Source organism: Anolis sagrei, chromosome 1 (assembly GCF_037176765.1).
Source record: "Anolis sagrei isolate rAnoSag1 chromosome 1, rAnoSag1.mat, whole genome shotgun sequence".
NCBI classification, from domain to species: Eukaryota; Metazoa; Chordata; class Lepidosauria; order Squamata; family Dactyloidae; genus Anolis; species Anolis sagrei.
In genome coordinates, this window is record NC_090021.1 from 8,993,095 (window position 1) to 9,014,900 (window position 21,806).

Genomic DNA, 21,806 nt, shown 5'->3' on the forward strand with positions numbered 1-21,806 from the left:
CTAGATGTAATGAGAGCATGGACCACCGTGGCCAAGTCTGAATTCCCAAGGTTCGGGTACAGCTAGTGCACAAGTTTCCAACAGATCTCACAACCTCTGAGGATGCCTGCCATAGATGTGGGTGAAACGTCAGGAGAGATTGCTTCTGTAACATGGCCATACAGCCTGGAAAACTCACAGCAACCCACTGATTCCAGGATTGAAGTCCAAAACTATATTCTTATAACCGGGCACGATGCACCTTTCAATCTCAACTGATGATTGCTCAGCTGAAGTCCTGGTGGAAATGCAAGCGAAGAAGATTATAACCGGAGGCTATAAAGACATTCGTGGATATGGATGCTGATTGGATTTGCAGATGACAACAAATTGGAAGGGAGAGCTAATACCGAAGAGGACAGGATCAGGTTCCAAAGTGACCTTAACAAGATTAGAGAGCGGAATGGCCAGAACTAACCAAATGCTTAGGCAGGAAAATGAGAAGCACAGGTATAAGATGGACAACACCTGACTTGAAAACAGTCCATGCTAAAATGTTTTAGTGGACCACAAGCTGAATAGGAGCCAAGAGTGTGATTTGGCTGCTACAATGACTAATGCAATCCTAGGCTGCATCAATAGGAGTATAGTGTTTGAGATCGAGGAAACTATAGTCTCACTCTCTTCTGCTTTTGGTCAGACTCACCTGCAATAACCCTGAGTCCAGTGCTGGGCAGATCAATTCATGTCGCTGTGGCCCGCTCTGGATTTTAGTCTGAACTCTGACATCGCCTTAACTTCCACAGCACAATGTTATGGAATCCTGGGAGATATAGTTTTTCAAGGTCTATCTTTCCTTGCCTCAGCAAAGAACACCTCCCACAATTCCATAAGACTAATGTGGTATCAAACTGCATCAGTTCCACAGTGTAGATATACCCTTTGTTTACACAAAGAGATTTATTTATTTATTTATTTTGAATACTTCTACCCTGCCCTTCTCAACCCCCGAGGGGGGGACTCAGGGCGGCTTACAAAATGGCACAATTTGGTGCCTACACAATAATACAATAACATATAAAAACAGCAATTAAATGGTTAACAATTAAAACAATTAAAACAACAATATATCTCACAGTCAATAGCCAATCTCAAGCACAGCGTTCGCCAACTCAGAGTCCATACTTCATTCCACATTGTCCATTCCTATCCGTCATCACAGTCCTTTATTTATCTGCCAGATTGCCCAAACGCCTGGTCCCACATCCATGTTTTTAATTTCTTTCTGAAGGAAAGAAGGGATGTCGCTGATCTAATTTCCCCGGGAGTGAATTCCATAGGTGAGGGGCCACCACTGAGAAGGCCCTGCTCCTTGTCTCCACCAATCTCACTTGTGACAGAGGCGGGGCCGAGAGCAGGGCCTCCCCAGAGGATCTCAGACTCCGAGGTGGGACGTAGAGGGAGATGCGTTCGGACAGATACCAAGGAAATCCTTCAGAATGGTGGGAGTTGAAGTCCAAAACCCCTGAAGGACCCAAGTTTGCCCCTGCCTGCTCTTAATTATAGAATCATAGAGCTGGAAGAGAACTCGTGGGCCATCCAGTCCAATCCCTCCCAAGAAGCAGGAAAATCTCATTCAAAGCACTCCCGACAGATAGCCATCCAGCCTCTGCTTCAAAGCCTCCAAAGAAGTAGCCTCCACCACACTCCAAGGCAGAGAGTTCCGCTGCTGAACAGCTCACTAGGCACCACCTCGGCGGGAAGGTTAAAAGGGCGCCCCATGCAGACATGCCAACAAAAAGATCGGAGATGTCTGCGGACAGAAGGCTCATAGAATTGGAAGAGACCTCATGGGTCATCCAGTCCAACCCCCTCCCAAGAAGCAGGAAAATCACATTCAAAGCACTCCTGACAGATGGCCATCCAGCCTCTGTTTAAAAACCTCCAAAGAAGGAGCCTCCACCACACTCCGGGGCAGAGAGTTCCACTGCTGAACAGCTCTCAGAGTCAGGAAGTTCTTCCTAATGTTCAGGTGGAATCTCCTTTCTTGTAGTTTGTAGTCTGTTGCAAGCCTTCACTAGATTACAAGGCAGAGAGTTCCAACATTGAACAGTCACCTTCCCTGTAGTTTGAAGCCATTGTTCCACATTCTAGTCTCCAGGGCAGCAGAAAACAAGCTTGTGATTTCCCCTGACTTATTTATACATGGCCATCATGTTTATTGCAATGCCATCCTTAAGTTGATTTATGATTTGGTGGTTTGTCACGGTCTTCCTCTGAGGCTGAGAGAGTGTGACTTACCCACTATAACCCATTGAGTTTCCAAACTCATCAGAAATTCAAGTGCTTGGCATTCAAATCCAGACGTATTATACCACACTTTGGAAATTCTTAATCTTTCTAATTTATCATCTTTTTGTTCAAGGGATGCTGCCCAAGGAAAGAGCATGCAATAAAGTGGTTTGACACCCTTTTATCTGCCATGACCCAATGCTATGGGGCCCTGGGAGTTTGCCAAAGTCTTTAGCCTTTCCTGTCAATGAGTACTGCTTGGCTGGGCAACCACCAGCTGCAGTAAATATTGCCAATTGAAAGGTTGAGAGTTCAAAGCCTTGGTTAGGGTGAGCTCCTGGCCTTTAGCCCAGCTTCTGCCTACCTAGAAGTTTGAAAGCAACATGTGGATAGAATAATATATGGTACCGCTTAAAGGCGGGAAAGTATTTAAAGGCACCTATAAGGGAATGCCAGAAAAAAAATGCCAGTGATTCGATCAAGGAGAAAGTTTACAAACAAAGCTCTTTGGCAGAGAAGATGGAGCAACAGCACCCCCTGGTGGCCGGAACTGATCACAAGCTTCCAAGATGCCAAAGATGGGAAAGCCTATATATACCTCTATCTATATACAGTTGTCTGTCTTGTTCAGTGCATAACGGCATTGAACATTTGTCGTATTGTGTTCTCTGATCCACACCGTGTTCCCTTCGGGGTGAGAAGGGTTGAATATAAATACTGTTCATGAATAAATAATAAATAAATACTGATGTCTCACCAAACTACAATTCCCATGACTCCATAGACTTGAGCCATGGCTGTTCAAGTGGTGTCAAACTAAATTAAGTGTACAGTGTAGATACAACTCTGGAAGAAAAGTTGTGTGGGACGTTTCTGTTTTCCCTCTTTTGGAATAAAGGAAACATCCCATGGATATGAGCATATCATTAGTAGTAGTAGTAAAGGTAAAGGTTTTCCCCTGACATTAAGGCCAGTCATGTCCGACTCTGGGGGTTGGAGCTCATCTCCATTTCTAAGCTGAAGAGCCGGCGTTGTCCGTAGACACCTCCAATGTCATGTGGCTGGCATGACTGCATGGAGCGCTGTTAACTTTCCGCTAGAGCGGTACCTATTAATCTACTCACATTTGCATGTTTTCGAACTGCTAGGTTGGCGGAAGCTGGGGGTGACAGTGGGAGCTCATGCTGCTCCTCGGATTCGGACCTGCGACCTTTCGGTCAACAAGTTCAGCAGCTCAGTGCTTTAACTCACTGCACTACTGGGGGCTTCTATTATTATTATTATTATTATTATTATTATTATTGTAGGCAATAAGTGTTATTACTATTATTACTATTCTTATAAAGGTAGGCGATAAGTAAAATAATAGTAATAATAATAATAATAATAATAATAATAATAATTACTATTACTATTATTTTACTTATCACCTACCTGAGGGGACACAAGGTAGCTAACAACTGCACACTATGATCAATTTAAAACAAAATGAATAATTTCAAAAAACCAATTAAATAGTCTTGTGTGGGTTAGATTAGAATATAATTAGAATATAACACTACGTAACAAAATTTGAAATATTTTCTGTTCTGGTTTGAAAGTGTTATTTCCTGTTTAATTGTGCGATACTTATTTTGAAAGTAGTTGTTCTACTCCAGGAAACTTTGTTTTTTGGGGTTGCTACAAACTATGTTCAATTGGTTGAGACTCTATGACAGGCATCGGCAAACTTGGGCCCTCCAGGTGTTTTGGACTGCAACTCCCACAAATTCCTAACAGCCGGTAGGCTGTTAGGAATTGTGGGAGTTGCAGTCCAAAACACCTGGAGGGCCCAAGTATGCCCATGCCTGCTCTATGAGCTATTCATTGAAAAACTATAGCAAAATGTGTTGCTGGATGATGTCCCTTCCGCAGAAATGAAATCTTTGCACTTTAATAAACTTTTTCCATGTTTTTATGACAGATATGACATTTATAACCCAAGAACAAAAATTATGTTACATATGTCCTTTCTACATATTACTAGGTCCTTCGGGGAATTTGACAGGGAATTGACCATCGAGTCATGCTGGAGGATCTACCAATGCCTACAGATGTGTCCTTTCTGGGCATTTTGCAACTCTGTTTTCAACTTCTGATGGAAGTCATTTCTTCAGTAGGGTTTGGTATATATTACCTACAGTTTCATGTGCTGTGTGCACTGGATGATGGGTCTTACTATACATTTAACCATGCATGTAATTGCTTGCATATTGGGGCTAATGTGGAATGCCACTTTTTCTCATTAGGATTTTTTACCCTGTGCTGATAGATCAGGCATGGGCCAACTTTGGCCCTCCATGTGTTTTGGACTTCAACTCCCACCAATTTCTAGCAGCCTACAGATTGTTAGGAATTGTGGGAGTTGAAGTCCAAAACACCTGGAGGGCTGAAGTTTGCCCCTGCCTGTGATAGATTGATAATCATGGAAGATGCAAGGTTGTTCTCAGGAGAGACTTAGAACAAAGGAGCAAGGAGATGCCTTGGTTAATGGACAAATAAGGGGCTAACCTACATAGAGGGAATGTGGATTGTTGTAGGTTTTTCCGGGCTATATGGCCATGTTCTAGAGGCATTTTCTCCTGACATTTCGCCTGCATCTATGGCAGGCATCCTCAGAGGTAGTGAGGTCCTCACTACCTCTGAGGATGCTTGCCATAGATGCAGGTGAAACGTCAGGAGAAAATGCCTCTAGAACATGGCCATATAGCCCGGAAAAACCTACAACAACCCAGTGATTCCGGCCATGAAAGTCTTCGACAATAGAGAGAATGGTTTGGCTCATGGTGGAATCCCACAAAGTCTTTGAACTGCTTTACATACAAATGTATTGTGTAGTTATACATCTTAGACCCAGAAACGTGCAATGATCAACTTAAAGCTTTTCTGAACTGGACTTCACCTGTATGTGACAATCTTTGGTCATCTAGATGTTTAGGACTTCAATTCCTGAAAGCCTCAATTAACATGGTCAATAGTAGAATATGCTGCCTGTGAGACCAGTGGAGTCTCTCTATATGGAGGCTTTGCGGCAGAGGCTGGTTGGCCATCTGTCAGGAGTGCTTTGATTGTGTGTTCCTGCATGACAGATGGGGATTGGACTGGATGACCCTTGGGATCACTTCCATGATTCTATGAACAGCCAGGGATTCTAGGAGTTGGAATCCAAAACATCTGGAGGACCAAAGGCTGAAGACTATTGAGCTAGATGGCTGGTGCAACTCAACCTCGGAAGCATGAAGACTCACCTTCCTCCCATCCAATGTGAACAACTTCTTCACTGTGAACTGCATAATGTCTGAGATCTCATCCAGGAGGGTTTTGAGGCTCCGGGCATTCCTCCGGTTGAGGATGATGGGCCGTTGGGCAGTGATATCTCCATTCTTGACCAGAGTCACCTTCTTTGGTATCCTAGGGCTCTGTTGGGCAAAACCCGATGAGTGGTCGTCCTGCTTCCCATCATGGGCTGCCTTCCTCAAAGCACTGGTTTTCTGCGAACCTGTCCTTCGGTTGGCAGCCCCGATACTGATGGGGGTGACATATTTCTTGTCTGAGCAGAGGTAGCAGCCGCCGTCTTCCAGCTGGTCCAGTGTGCTGATGCAGTGTATGCCCCGTGGGGTCGTAATGGTCCGCACCCCAAAAGGCAAGGGCACCCGGTGGGAGAGGTCATCCATGAGGGCGTTGAAACTCTTGAAGCTGCGTTGGTTGATGGCCATCTTGACCCCTCCAAACTGAGGGTCCCCACTCTTGTAGAAGGTTATCTTCTTGGCCGGGGGTACCTGGGTGACGGCATTCGTCCGAGCCAAAGGGGGAAGGGGCTGGTCATAATTGTAGGAGACGGAGGAAGAGAGGTAGTCAGCGGATGGCTGGGTCATCCTGGATAATGCTTATAGGTAACTGCAACACAAAAAGAAAAATGACATGAAGCTAATGATAGTCATCATCAACATTATCCAACCCCATATGAACCTGATGCTTGAAATGACTAAACTCACTATATGTTAACCTAGAGAAGCTACAATGAGATAACAAGGCAAAGGTCAGGAATTCTGGGAGTTGAAGGTCCAAACAGTTGGAGTACCTCACTTGCCTAGTTTCCAACAGACCTCTCAACCTCTGAGGATGCCTGCCTTAGATGAGGGTGAAACATCAGGAGAGAATGCTTCTGAAACATGGCCATACAGGCTGGTACACTCACAGCAACCCAGCTGGAGGACTGCAATATGAGGATGCCAATCCTTGTGCTGAATGGCAACCTTTCATGATACAGCCCTTGTCCTGAAAGGCAACATTGCATGACTGAACCAAGACACCAAATGTGCAACCAAAAGGTAAAGGTAAAGGTAAAGGTAGTCCCTGACATTAAGTCCAGTCATGTCTGACTCTGGGGTGTGGTGCTCATCTCCATTTCTAAGCCAAAGAGCCAGCATTGTCCATAGACACCTCCAAGTTCATGTGGCCGGCATGACTGCATGGAGCACCGTTACCTTCCCGCCGGAGTGGTACCTATTGATCTACTCACATTTGCATGTTTTCAAACTGCTAGGTTGGCAGAAGCTAGGGCTGACAGTGGAAGCTCATGCCGCTCCCCGGAATCGAACCTGCGACCTTTCGATCAACAAGTTCAGCAGCACAGTGCTTTAACCCACTGCGCCACCGGGGACTCCAACATGTGCAACCAAATCAACATGTTTATCCAATCCATTCACAATACACATCTATCTCCAATGAATGATGCATGCTATGCATAATGGCGTCATGTCTAACTCTGTTTCCATAACACTTGAAATGAATGCAGATGTTCTCCATTGCAAAAAAAATAATCATCATCCAACCATTTCCATATGGGAATTTACTCATGTGTAATAAATGCACCAACAAAAGGTCGGCTCAAAATAGTTGGAAGGCTGCAGTATAACACAATACAATCCTTGTGCAGAATGGCAACATTACACAATGCAGCCCTTATCCTGAATGGCAACGTTGCATGACTGAACCAAGACAGCAAATGTGCAACCAAATCCACATGTTTATCCAATCCATGCGCAATACACCTCCATATCCAATTAATAATGCATGCTATGCATAATGGCACCACGTCTAACTCTGTTTCCATAACACTTGAAATGTGTTCTCCATTGGGAAAAAAATATCCAATCACTTCCATATGGGAATTAACTCATGTGTAATAAATGCATCAATAAAATTCTGGCCTGAATCATAGATCCAATGACAGTTGATCCAGTAAGTTAATAGGTTTTGGCTACACAGGATTCTGCATTCAGCGGTTCATTCAATGAGGCTATTTTTAAAAAACACAGACTGTGGTCTTAGCAATGGGTTAAACCCTTGTGCTGGCAGGACTGAAGACTGACATGTCAAAGGTTCGAATTTGGGGAGAGCACGGATGAGCTCCCTCTGTCAGCTCCAGCTCCCCATGCAAGGACATGAGAGAAGCCTCCCACAAGGATGGTGAAACAGCAGAATATCCAGGCAACATTCCCTGTGCAACATCTTTGCAGATGGCCATTTCACTCACTCCAGAAGCGACTTGCAGTTTCTTAAGTTGGTCTTGACTCAGAAAAATAAGCAATTGCTCTGTTGCATAAATAAATAAATAAATAAATAATAACTAGTTCATCTTCTTCATCATATTTATTTGTTGCCCACCTCTTCTCACAGCTCAAGGTGGGTAAGATAGAAATAAGACCATAAAATGCATTTGTTAATAGGCATATAGCAAAGATTCAAACACAGAGTGTAGAGGGAGCCCCCAAGTTAGGAACAAGACATGTTTTGAAAGTTTGTTCTTATGCTGAATATGTATGTAAGTAGGAACAGGTACATTTTTATATGTAACTCCAGCCATGTATTATATATATGAACTTTGGATAGCACAGGGAAGGGCTAACACATCCCTTCCTTAGCAGTCCCTGTGCAGGTATAGACGGATAGTGCACAGCAAGATTTTGATGTATGGATGTGAAAACTCGACCATGAAGAAAGCTGGCTGGAAGAAATGGTGCAAATTTGAGATGTGTTGCTGAAGGAAAGAGCTATGGATACCACTGATGGCTAAAAAAAGAAGTCAGTCCAAGAGCAACTGAAGCTATTGCAATAAGGAGGGCCCATTGTGAAGTCAATGATTTGGGAGGTGGAATAGAGGCCATGCTGATGACACCAAGTTAATAGGGATAATTGAGGACAAAACCACAATCTAAAATGGTATTACAGATTAGAAAACTGGGCCAAAACTGATAAAATAATAATAATAATACTTCATTTATACCATCTCCCAAGGGACTCAGTGTGACTTACATGAGGCCGAGCCCACAATACATCAATACAAGCATAGCAATTACAAAACAAAACAAAATAAAAATACTAATACAAAGCAATTAAAATAAATCTCATACACAAAATAGCATAAACATTGAACAGTAGCACAAAACACATTTAAAAACTATGGCTGGGCCAAATGTAATTAAGTTAAAAATAATGCTGGGCATGAACAAGGTAGAGGAGGTGGGTTGTTGTAGGTTTTTCAGGCTATATGGCCATGTTCTAGAAGCATTCTCTCCTGACGTTTCGCCTGCATCTATAGCAAAATGATGCAGGCGAAACGTCAGGAGAGAATGCTTCTAAAACATGGCCATATAGCCCGAAAATCCTACAACAACCCAGTGATTCCAGCCATGAAAGCCTTCAACAATATGATAAAATAAATGTCAATGTATAGTATTCTGCGGAGGAATGGGAAAAAATGAAATGTACAGATATTGGAGGGTGACACCTGGCTTGGAAACAGTCCATGCCAGGTGTGATCAGTGAGGATGAGGTGCAAAATGGAGACACTTTGGACAATAAGGTTACTGCAGACTCTGATCGAGAAGGGTCAGGGGAAAGGCTAAGTTCTCATGAGAAAGTTCCTGCCACAGCAAGGGGAAAAACTTTACTCCCTTCTCCAGGCTCGAGCTTGCAAGATAGTTTCACACCTGCTGCAGCTAATGAGGAGATAGATAAGACCAGTCGCCGTCTGGAAATCAGCCAGAACCGTCGAGAGGCCCAATGTTTACGCAGGTCAGAAAGAATTCGGCAGTTAAGGCCAAAAACTGGGGGAGTAGAAACCAGTTTTGGGGACTTAAATTGAGCTTTTAGAGAATTTTCTTTAGACCAGGCATCGTTTCTTTAGACCAGGCAGTGAAAGTAAAGGTAGTTTGTCTTGTTTTCAGGGTAATCCCTCTTTCCCAGAATACTTGAACCTGGCAAGTGAAGATGGCTGTGAGGATGTGATCCTGGATCCCACATGGGGATCCAGGATGGCACTCCCCATTGCCCCAACACTGCGAAAGGTTTGGATTGTGTTGCAAGATTCAAACCTTTCCTGGTGTTTTGTTTTTAATCCAGGGTCCAGCAAGATTCAGTTTATCGCGTTAGCCTGCGTGCATTGTACAGATGTACCCAGCTAATGTGATTGCTATATTGTATTATATGGCAGTGTACATGAGACCAGATGGATGGACGGCATCCTTGAAGTGACTGGAGTGACCTTGAAGGAGCTGAGGGTGGTGACGGCCGACAGGGAGCTCTGGCGTGGGCTGGTCCATGAGGTCACGAAGAGTCGGAGACAACTGAACGAATGAACAACAACATGAGACCAACCAATCTCTGTTTTTTAAAAAACCTCCAGCAATGGGTAAGTTTTTGATATCTGGTGATGTCCACAAGAATACTCAAGTTTGTAAACAGTCTGAAGCCACAACAATGGAGCAATACATTGTATAACACAAATTTCAACTATTGAATGCTTGAAGATGTTGCGATGGATCCCTAATGGAACCAAATATTCGTAAACCCAAAGTGTGAATGAAGATTCATATTTTCGTGAGAGACCTTAGTGAAAGAGTTTGTAGAAAAAAATTGTTTTAGGTGTTGCATTGTTGTGTTGTGTTTTGAGGCCTTGGCCTATGTAAGCCGCATTGAGTCCTTCGGGAGATGCTAGCGGGGTACAAATAAAGTTATAATAATAGAAAGTCTGCAAATTACATTTTGAAAACTATGCAAGAAGTAGAAACAAAGTTCAGTTGTAGCAAATGGTGAACCCTGTGTACAAAATATTGCTGGCCATTCATATTTGTGGGTTTAACTTTTGCGGATTTGATTGTTCACCAATTTGATTAGTATGTCTTTTAGGAAGAAATTAAAATCATGGTTCTGGGACCAGTCTTTTGGTCAGCAGGCACAATAGCACTTTGGATGTGGATTCGACTGGAATGGTGATACGGCTGACATTACTGTTTTATGGTTTTAATTAATGCTCTATTTATTGTTTTACTTGTTTTATTGTAATCGTTATATATAACGGCATTGAATTGTTGCAAAGTGGAAGCTGTCATGAGCCGCCCTTCGGGGGTTGAGAAGGACTGGGTAGAAATAAATAGTAATAAATAATAAATATGTTCTCTAGAAATCACTAGAACCTCCAGCCTCGACCAAAAGTTGACCAAAGAGAGGGAAATTCATGTCATCAAGCAAGCTTTTTAATACTCCCAAATTTAGCACATTTCTCCAGGAATCTCTAAGACCTCCAGCAAAATTGGCAGAAGTTGATCATAAAGTTGTATTTCCTTGAGATTCCCAGAAAGACAAAAATCATGGGATTTGTAGTTGGGTGAGTTATCTGCACTTTTGGTAGAGAAGGCTGCAGACTTTGCAAAACAATAACTCCCAGGGCTCCATAGTATTAAGCCATGGCAGTTAAAAGTGGTGTCAAGCTTCATGAATTGTACAATATAGATGCATCCGATATCAAGTTGCACAGCAAGTTGTCTACTAGCAAGTCCTGAACTACTGCATGGAACTTTGGAAGATTGTATATATGCTGATCTCGGTACATACACACTGGATTACGGTTGCTAAATTTAACATTGGTTTCAAATTTCCAAACAGATTGGGCCATTGCGATTGCGTTTGCATAATTCACGTGCCATTGTTCTCCAAGAGAAGTTAAGGAAATGGTTCATACAGAGATACAAAATATCAGAGCAACACAGGATACAGTTGGAAACTAAGCCAGAGTTAAAAGCCATCCCTGCATCCCTTTTGAATTCAGCATGAAATTTAACTGTGGATCAATATTAATCAATTCAACAGGTTTTTATCATTGCAAACGGCTGGAGAGGTAAATTAACCACTCCCTGGTCAAAGGACCTTACTGGTTTAGATGTCCCTGAACAGAGAATTTATGGACATTGTCGTCAATGAAATGTATTTTAAAAAATATAGTCAGCTAATCTAAATGTGTAGGTTGAGCATCTAGAATTATGAAATCCAGAAAACTTGAAAATCCAGAATCATCCACATGGCTGGTAGAGAAAGGGATACCACTGCTTTCTGAAAGTTTAATGTACACAAAATTATTGAAACTCTTTCTGCATAAAAGTCAAATGATGTATGTATGTATGTATGTATGTATGTATGTTGCTTGGTTGATTAATTGGTTTGTATCACAAAGGCTCCTCCATGACTTGATGGATCTGGACCAAACTTGGCGCACACCCACTCCATTATCCAACTTGAAATATGTTTGGGAAGAGAAGAAGGAAAAGAAGGGAAGAGAACAGTAAGAAGAAAGAGGGGAAAAAGGAAAAAAGGAAAAAAAGGAAAAGAAAGAGAAGAAGAAGGCGAAGGAGAAGGAGGAGGAGGAGGAGGAGGAGGAGGAGGAGGAGGAGGAGATTGGGAGTTGTATATGAGAGAATGCCAGAGAAGAAGGAGAGAAAGGAAGAAAAGAGAGAAGGAAAATGTGTATGAAGGAAACAGAAGATGGCAAGAAAGATCCACAAGAAAATGCATACTCAGACAACTTTGGATGTATACGCTAGTATTGTATAAAATTACTCTCAGGCTGTGTGTATGAAGTGCTGTATAAATGCATGTATTGGTTAACCTCATATATTAGTCAAGAGCAGCTTTGGGAGCCAAACGTATGGATTTTTCCCCATATAATTTTTATTGCAAATATATAAGGAATGAAAAGGGGGATGAAAGTGGATATAGAACAGTTCTAACATCTTATATTTTCATCTTCTTCCATTATTATCTAATAAAAAGCATTTCTATAATGTTAAAAAGGTGAAGAGAGAAAAAAGAGCATTTCCTTTCTAATCTAAAACAGGATAGAAAAGCAGGTGTACAGTGTTTTGAAACAAAGGAGATAGATATGGAAAATAGAAAGCCACAACTAATGCTTTTTATCCTGTCTCTGCTGTCCTCTTTGTAATAAAAAATATAGTCTTTTTGTAATAAAACTTCTTATTTCTGGTAGATTAACTTTCTGAGATTCCTTGGATACCATTGAGGAACCTGTTATTCTTGTCACTGGCTTCTCTATTTTTCTTTCCTTGTTATTCCTACATCACTCCACTACTAATTTTCCCTTGGTGCTATAGAAAATCCAATATTTTTCTTTTCTTTTCTTCTTTTAAAAAGTCTTCTTCAGATTTGGAAGGGTTATGGTTAAGCCTAGTCGATTTGTCCATCTCTAATTATCAGATTTTTTCTTCAAGTTTGGGAGGGTCTGACAATTGTGGGCAATTGTCCATTTCTGCCATAAATTTTGAGTGGGCATTTCCTCTTGTTTCCAGTAATCACAAATAATAAAAAGCTCTTATCCTCTTGTTTGGTGAAGCCAGTCCATTTATATTTATATCTTGAATTTGGAGATGATCATTCATCATGTGCAGTGGCCTGCTGCTGTAGTTGAACATCTTCTTTATCCTGGATCTATTGAGGTTGCCATCTCCTCCTGCCCTCCCAAATGTTCTCTTTCTCCTTTGTCCTCTGATTTTTCCTCTGGATTTAGGTCGTTTCTGAACCTCTCGTAAAAATTATGGGCCTTCATGACTGATGTTAACCAGTACCTTTACCCTTTATAAGATATCATCAGTCCTTCTGGGTTTTCCCATCTGTACTGGGAGCCTTTCTTCTTCAGTTTATCTATCAGGAAAAAGTAATATCTTCTTTTCCTTATTGTCTGAGATGAAAGTTATTTTAATATTGAAATCCTGGTATTTCCTATTTCAATTGGATCCCTAGCATGGTTGGTGGGGACGAGGGAGAGGGCCTTCTCAGTGGTGACCCCAGGCTTTGGAACTCCCTCCCCAGAGAGCTAAGACAAGTTCCATCACTATCCTCCTTCTGCAGGGACCTGAAAACCTGGTGGTTCCAGCAGGCCTTTGAAAATGATTAGCCCAGGTCCTACCCTGGCCATCAGCTAGGACCCTGCTCTGCACTTTATCCACTTCCCTAGCCCTAGGCTACTTTGTTACACTAGACCTTGCCCAGCCCTTTCATAGCTGGCTAGGTCCAGTTCATAATTCTGGCCATTGGTATTTTGAATCCCGTCTGATGGAATAATACTGGAACTGGCCTTTAAATGTTTGTGATTGTTTTAATAGGTTTATGTTTATGTTTTATAATTGTCATTTTGTATGATTTTTGTGTTGGTAATGGAATGTTTTGCCCTATGTTGGAAACCGCCCTGAGTCCCCTCGGGGAGATAGGGTGGTATACGAATAAATTATTATTATTATTATTATTATTATTATTATTATTATTATTACTATTACTATCTACAAGGTGTGGCCTTGCAAAACTTGGGGTTTTTTTTAACTTTTTTTCATGTAAAAAATGCAACCACATCTCTTGGAAGTTTGTTCCTTGCTGCATGTTGAGATTGGACCCTTTAGGTCCTGTCAATTTGAGTCTCAACCACTTGCTCTGGTCTACCAAGGATTCCAGCCACAAATTCGATTATTGCCATATCAAGTTCCAGTACTGATTTCAGTATTCCTCTCAACCTCAAAGAGTGTTCTCTTTGCAAATAATATAATCTTTGGAGTTGAGTTGAATCTCTTTGGAAATTCATTGGCATCTTCTTTTGTGTCTCTTGAATTATCTTTATTTTTTTGTTTTTGCTGTTCTTGCTGTTTCAAAATACCACTCATTGTGTCTGCCATGTGTTGCGTATTTTTCTTCATCTCTTGTTGCCCTTTCTGTAAATAATCTTCAGTCAGTGTAATTGTTTTGTCAATCCTGGCCTCAGTTTTTTTCATTCCATCTGTAATGCTTTTTAATTGGGTGTAGCTTTTCCTCATTAGATCTTCTTCTTGTGGAAGAGATCCTCTTTTGGAAGTTTCTTTCTGATCTCTCTGATCTTTGGATCTTGATCTTGTTGACTTTGCAGTTGTAGTGCCACTTTCACTTTTTCTGTATCTCTTTTTCTGTATTTCAAGCTGTATTTCTTGTTTTATAGTTTTCTCTATGTCAGTGGTTCTCAACCTGTGGGTCCCCAGGCATTTTGGCCTACAACTCCCAGAAATCCCAACTAGTTTACCAGTTGTTAGGATGTTTAGGAGTTGAAGGCCAAAACATCTGGGAACCCACAGGTTGAGAACCACTGCTGTATGCTTTTCTCTGTGAATTATCTCTACAATCACTTTTTGTATTGTTTGCTGTTTGGAGTCAGTCCAGAGGCCCCATGTGATCCCAAGATATTATGTCTATTGGTTTCTTAGGTATGTTGAACAGTTTTAATTTCCACAGTTCATATAGCATAATCTTGAACAAATTAGTTCACTTTCACCCTTTGTAGTTGGTTTCACCAGATAGTTTATTTATTTATTTATTTATTTATTTATTTACTGTCCTTGTATACCGCCGTTTCTCAGCCTAACTGGCGACTCAACGCGGTTTACAACAGAATATACAGTACACAGTATACAATTAAAACCGTAAAAAACATAATACACAATATTTCACATATTGTTTCATCAGGCCGACTTAAAAATTCATGAAGAATAATTCTACTAATTAGATATTTAAAGTTCTTTTTAAAAAATCTCTACAGTTTCCAGTAGCGATGTTTATTGTCCCGAATACTTTGTTTACTTCCCAAATAGATTACTGCAACACACTCTACATGGGGTTGCCTTTGAAGATGTTCGGAAACTTCAACTAGTCCAATGGGCGGCAGCCAGATTGCTCACTCAAGCATCATACAGGGAGCATACCAACCCCCTGTTATGTCAACTCCACTGGCTGCCGGTCCATTTCCGAGCACAATTCAAAGTACTGGTCTTGGCCTATAAAGCCCTATACGACTCCGGCCTAGTATTCTTGTCCGAACATATCTCCCTCTACATTCTGCCTCGTAATCTAAGATCTGCTGGGAAGGCCCTGCTCTGGTCCCACCAGCTTCCAAACATGGCTGGTGGGGAAGAGGAACAGGGCCTTCTCGGTGGTGACCCCCCGCCTGTGGAATTCACTCCCCAGCAAAATTACATTGGCGTCCTCCCTCCTTTCTTTCAGAAGAAAACTGAAGATGTGGTTGTGGAATCAGGCTTTTGGCTAATTGGATATAACAGCACCTGAACAGTGAATTGGACCAGACGATTGTTATAATGGAAATAAAATTATTGCCATTGTTAGCTGCTCTGAGTCCCCATGCGGGGGTGAGAAGAGCGGGGTAGAAATGATTTAAATAAATAAATGTTGCTATTACTGTAGGCTTTAGTTAACCCAGTGGTTTCCAACCTATTTTTGACCAGGGACCACTTGACCAGAGACCACTCTCTAACATTAGTACCAAAAGGGTTACGAACCAGTTTTTGGTCAGCTTTAGATTGAGTTTGGTTATTTGGGATGCTGATTCAGAAAACTGCATTAGACAGACCACATCAGCTCTAGTTTCTGATACAGAACATATGCCATCCAGTAGTCACCATCTGCCCGCCCACAGAAAACCATATTTAATAAGCCTCGGCACTATAAGAGGGTTTTTGGAGACCAGTCGCTCTTGTTGCCATGGTGTAGTAATGGTGAGGGCACGGACCATATTTTAGTTCTTGCAGACCACTGGTGGTCCACAGACCACAGGTTGGGAACCACTGAGTTAACCAAATTTCAAGCAAACAGAACTCTCATGCATCCAACAAAAAATGAAGAACTAATACATACTTTAAATAAAAATTTAAATGCATGTACAATACAGCAAAACTGTGTTATGGAAAATGTATTGTCGAAGGCTTTCATGGCCGGAATCACTGAGTTGTTGTAGGTTTTTTCGGGCTATTAAAAGCAAACGAATTTACCATAACACAGGGTTGTTGTAGGTTTTTTCGGGTAATATGGCCATGGTCTAGAGACATTCTCTCCTGACGTTTCGCCTGCATCTATGGCAAGCATCCTCAGAGGTAGTGTTGTAGGTTTTTTCGGGCTATATGGCCATGGTCTAGAGGCATTCTCTCCTGACGTTTCGCCTGCATCTATGGCAAGCATCCTCAGAGGTAGTGTTGTAGGTTTTTTCGGGCTATATGGCCATGGTCTAGAACAGGGGTCCCCAAACTACGGCCCGCGGGCCGGATCCAGCCACCTGAGGGCATCTATCTGGCCCTTGGGCTGTGGAGAAGGGTGAGAGGCGGGTGAAGGGGGAGGGAGGCAGTGGGCGAAGAGGGGAAGGCGGCGGGCATAGTGGCTTGGGCCTGCTTTGCCCGTCGCCTCCGTTGGCCCAGCCTCTCCTCCCTTCGGGATGCGTCCAGGATGCATCCCGGAGGCAGGAGAAGGGGGGGGGGCTTAAATCCAGTCATGTCCGACTCTGGGACTCTGCTGCTCATCTCCATTTCTAAGCCGAAGAGCTGGTGTTGTCCATAGACACCTCCAAGGTCATGTGGCCGGCATGACTGCATGGAGCGCCGTTATCTTCCTGCAGGAGCGGTATCTATTGATCTACTCACATTTGCATGTTTTCAAACGGCTAGGTTTATATTTATTCTAAATTGCTAAGTTTATATTTGTTAAAATAGTTCTTCATTTTAATTATTGTATTATTTAAAGTGTTTTTTGCACTACAAATAAGATATTTGAGGTGTGGATAGGAATTCATTCATGTTTTTTTTTCCAAATTGTAATCCGGCCCTCCAACAGTTTGAGGGACTGTGACCCGGCCCGCTGTTCAAAAAGTTTGGGGACCCCTGGTCTGGAAGCATTCTCTCCTGACGTTTCGCCTGCATCTATGCAAAGCATCCTCAGAGGTAGTGTTGTAGGTTTTTTTCGGGCTATATGGCCATGGTCTAGAAGCATTCTCTCCTGACGTTTCGCCTGCATCTATGCAAAGCATCCTCAGAGGCAGGCGAAACGTCAGGAGAGAATGCCTCTAGACCATAGCCATATATCCCGAAAAACCCTACAACAACCCTGTGTTATGGTAAATTTGTTTGCTTTTAATTACTGGACTTCAGTATGAGTATCAACTCAGTGAAGAGTTTATGATACAGTACTGTATGGGTATAGTATTAGTTAGGGCTATTTTAATAGTAACTCTCAAGCAACCAGAAATTTATTATTATTATTATTATTATTATTATTATTATTATTATTATCTACATTTCTATACTGCTTTTCTCACCCCTGGGGGGACTCAAAGCGGTTTATAGCATAATAAATGGCAAATTCAATGCCTCACACATATATAAAAAATATCACATATCTAAATCAATAACATATAACTGTGGATAAAAACCGTTAAAACTATAAAAACATCAAACATAGACATGAAACGTATTATTTCTGCAATTAACAATGTAGGCCCCTTCTCTTCTCCCCCACTCCCCAACTCTCTACATTTATCCAGCATCTTCTAATCCCATGGATGCCGGTTAACTGAGAGTCTACTGTATCATTACATCATTATCATTGTTGTTGTGCTGGTGGTGGGTTGTTATTACATGTATATGATCACTCGTTCCCCAGTATTAGGAGTCAATGCAGCTTACAAACATTAAAATCATAGAATCAACCTATGATTCTATGGAAGCTTTTAAACAGAGGCTGGATGGCCATCTGTCAGGGGTGATTTGAATGCAATATTCCTGCTTCTTGGCAGAATGGGGTTGGACTGGATGGCCCATGAGGTCTCTTCCAACTCTTTGATTCTAGGATTCTATGATTCAATACACTTAAGACACAAAGTGATAAATAAAAAAACACAATAAGTTATTATTGAAATGCAAATAAATTGTCCATGAAATTAAAACCAATCGAAAGGAATCCAAAATGGCGCTCTTTTACAAAGTCATAGCAATCAATTTCTAAATGGACTCATTGAACAAAAACCTTTGGATACATCAGATAAGTGATACCAGAAGCCAAAGCTGATACAGAAACATAAATACGCTCACAAACAAGGATGGTACATAGATGTGAATACTTACACAAAACTGCCTCATGGTTTTTGTGCGCAAGGATGGGAAAACTTGTCTTTGGCCTTTTCCGCTCTCCTTTTCCAAGGCAAGGGTTCCAATGGAAAGATACGTGAGCAAAAAGAGAGCAAGCCGCCCGAGGCAAGAGCGCAATGGCTGCCCCTCGCAACTGCCAATCAAAGGCTTCTCAAAGGGACTGCGCATCGAGCTGCCAGGGTTAATCGGGACTGTGTTGCTAACATTAGCCGGCAAAGCCACCTAATCGCTTGGAGAAGGCCTTCAAATCCACCTGCGGCTTTGGGCACAGATGATTTTCCGACTCCTCCCCAAAGCCAGCCACCTTGTTGTGCTTCACCACTGTCACTCCATGCTTTGTGTTCTTAAATCTAGCATAGGCATGGGCAAACTTCAGCCATCCAAGTGTTTTGGACTTCAACTCCCACAATTCTTAACAGACTATCAGCTGTTAGGAATTGTGGGTATATTTAGTTTGGAAAGAAGAAGGTTGAGAGGGGACATGAGAAACATGTTTAAATATTTGGAAGGAGGTCATGTTGAGGAGGGACAAGCTTGCTTTCTACAATGCCATGGAGCCACAGATCCAAACTGCAAGAAAATGCATTACACCTAAACATGATGAAGAACTTCCTAATGGTGAAAGATGTAGAACAGCAGCAGCAGCAGCAGCAGCAACAACAACAACAACAACAACAACAACAACAACAACAAAACAGAATACACTGCTTCCTTGGAGTGTGGTCTCTCTCACTTAGCAGGTCTGGAGGGAAGAGACAAAGCTACAAGACGGACACATGGGCCTGCTGAAGTTACCCATCATAATCCAGGTGGAAGATATACCAGGTCAGGTGCTAGGCAAGAGAAGCAGATGATCTCATGGGTTCATTCCAGCTAAAGTAGGCTTGTTTCATTCATTGCTGAATGTTGAGTCACGATTACTGCAAATCCCACTGACTCAGTGGTTCTACTTGGGTTGTAAGTAAGAGCCATAGGTCCAGACCAAACATAGCTACTGCATTCAGTTTCCGAATCCATTAGATTACTGGATACATCCATAGTTTGGGAAGTTAACTTTTGGGAATGCCAACTCCCCACTAGCCATGCTGGCTGCAGGATTCTGGAAGTTCCCTTCCTCAAAAGTTACCTTTTCTCTACAAAGTACGTAGAAGAACATGCCATGAACATGCCATGGCGGCAGAATCACAACAGGGCAGTGCCATAGACAATGTAGCTCCAATATCAATTCTGAAGGTAAACTGGATTTGGCACATTTTTGATGCCTTGTCTGCAATCCCAAGTAGCAACAGTAAGAACTGACCACGGAACAACAGACTGGTTCAAGATTGGGAAAGGCGTCCGGCAAGGCTGCATACTTTCACCCAACCTTTTTAACTTGTATGCAGAACACATCATGCGAGGATGTGCGGGGCTTGAGGAATGCAAAGCTGGGGTGAAAATTGCTGGAAGAAACATTAACCTCAGATATGCAGATGACACCACTCTGATGGCCGAAAGCGAGGAGGAGCTGAGGAGCCTTCTAATCAAGGTGAAAGAAGAAAGCGCAAAAGCTGGGTTGCAGCTAAACATCAAAAAACGAAGATTATGGCAACAAGAATGACTAACAACTGGGAAATAGAGGGAGAAAATGTGGAGGCCATGACAGACTTTGTATTTCTAGGTGCAAAGATGACTGCAGATGCAGACAGTGCCCAGGAAATCAGAAGACGCTTCCTTCTTGGGAGGAGAGCAATGTCCAATCTCGATAAAATAGTAAAGAGTAGAGACATCAGACTGGCAACAAAGATCCGCCTAGTCAAAGCCATGGTATTCCCTGTAGTAACCTACGGACGTGAGAGCTGGACCTTAGGGAAGGCTGAGCGAAGGAAGATCGATGCTTTTGAGCTGTGGTGTTGGAGGAAAGTTCTGAGAGTGCCTTGGACTGCAAGAAGATCCAACCAGTCCATCCTCCAGGAAATAAAGCCTGACTGCTCACTGGAGGCAAGGATACTGGAGACAAAGCGGAAGTACTTTGGCCACATCATGAGGAGACAGCAAAGCCCAGAGAAGACAATGATGCTGGGGAAAGTGGAAGGCAAAAGGAAGAGGGGCTGACCAAGGGCAAGATGGATGGATGGCATCCTTGAAGTGACTGGACTGACCTTGAAGGAGCTGGGGGTGGTGACGGCATGGGCTGGTCCAGGAGGTCACAAAGAGTCGGAGACAACTGAACAAATGAACAACAACAACAACTGCAATCCCAGATCCTTCCAGGCATCTGTAGGATGTTATGATCTGTAAGTGGAGATATGCTGCACCAGTACTGTGCAACCCCATAAAGAATAGCAACATTGTATGACACATGTAAATGGCTGGGTGCTGTTTTTCAGTCCACAATGTGAAATTATAGTGTGCAATGTAGAGTGCAGAAGGATGCATACACACAGCCTTTATTGGCATACAACAACCAAACTGCCATACAACACAGGTATATACAACAAGAGGAAGTCACAAATAAAAAGAAAACAAACTTAAAAGTTACCAGTCTCAAGGATGAAATTTGCAACAGTCTCACAAAAGAATGCATCAGAGTTGTTCAGAAGATATGTGTCACGCTTTATCCCACAATTCAGCAGCAGATCCGTTGCACAACTTCAGCGCTTTCCAGTAGCTTCTTCCTGCACAGTATTTTCAGTCAACTGCTCCCACAAATTGCAGTCACTCTGGAACTATTTACAGGCACTTGAGCACATGCCCGGCTATTGTCAGTTTTACTATTGTTTTCCCCTCCAATCAAACTTACCACAGCACACGGGTATATTTTGTCTTAGCAGACAGGTTCCTTTAATAAATTACACAGAGCCTTCGGCAAACAGCATCACAGCAGAAGGAGAGAGAATACACTGTACATGACTTCCTTATATACAAATCTGTACATTTACACATAGCAATCTCTGATTGGTTCCCAACTCATTGACTTAACTCAAACCAGGATTGCATCATTAACACTCATTTGGACCAGGCCAGAACACATTCCCCAAATGATTCCATATATACAGTTAATGCATGACTCAGCATTTCCAATAGAAGCCTATTAGCAGTGCATGACTCAGCTATATTACATTACAATACATTGTAAAACCTGGAATTTTATAACACCCTTGCCACTAAGAACACTGTGAAAAAAATTGAATTCCTGTACTTCATCCATTTATTATCATATTT

At 42.2% G+C, this 21,806-nt stretch overlaps 1 protein-coding gene across 2 annotated transcripts in view; it reads right to left on the minus strand.

Moving 5' to 3' along the window:
- RP1L1 (RP1 like 1) overlaps window positions 1-21,806 on the minus strand; it is a 58,538-nt gene that overhangs the window by 16,820 nt on the left and 19,912 nt on the right. The window contains exons 1-2 of one of the 2 annotated variants that reach the window (XM_060754657.2): window positions 18,579-18,753; window positions 5,559-6,207 (exon numbers count right to left, since the gene is read on the minus strand). In XM_060754657.2, the coding sequence (XP_060610640.2) occupies window positions 5,559-6,185 (627 nt within the window). In that variant the 5' untranslated portion in view covers window positions 6,186-6,207; window positions 18,579-18,753. Of the gene's footprint in view, window positions 1-5,558; window positions 6,208-18,578; window positions 18,754-21,806 lie in introns of those variants that run through there. The other variant, XM_060754656.2, reaches the window with a different exon arrangement.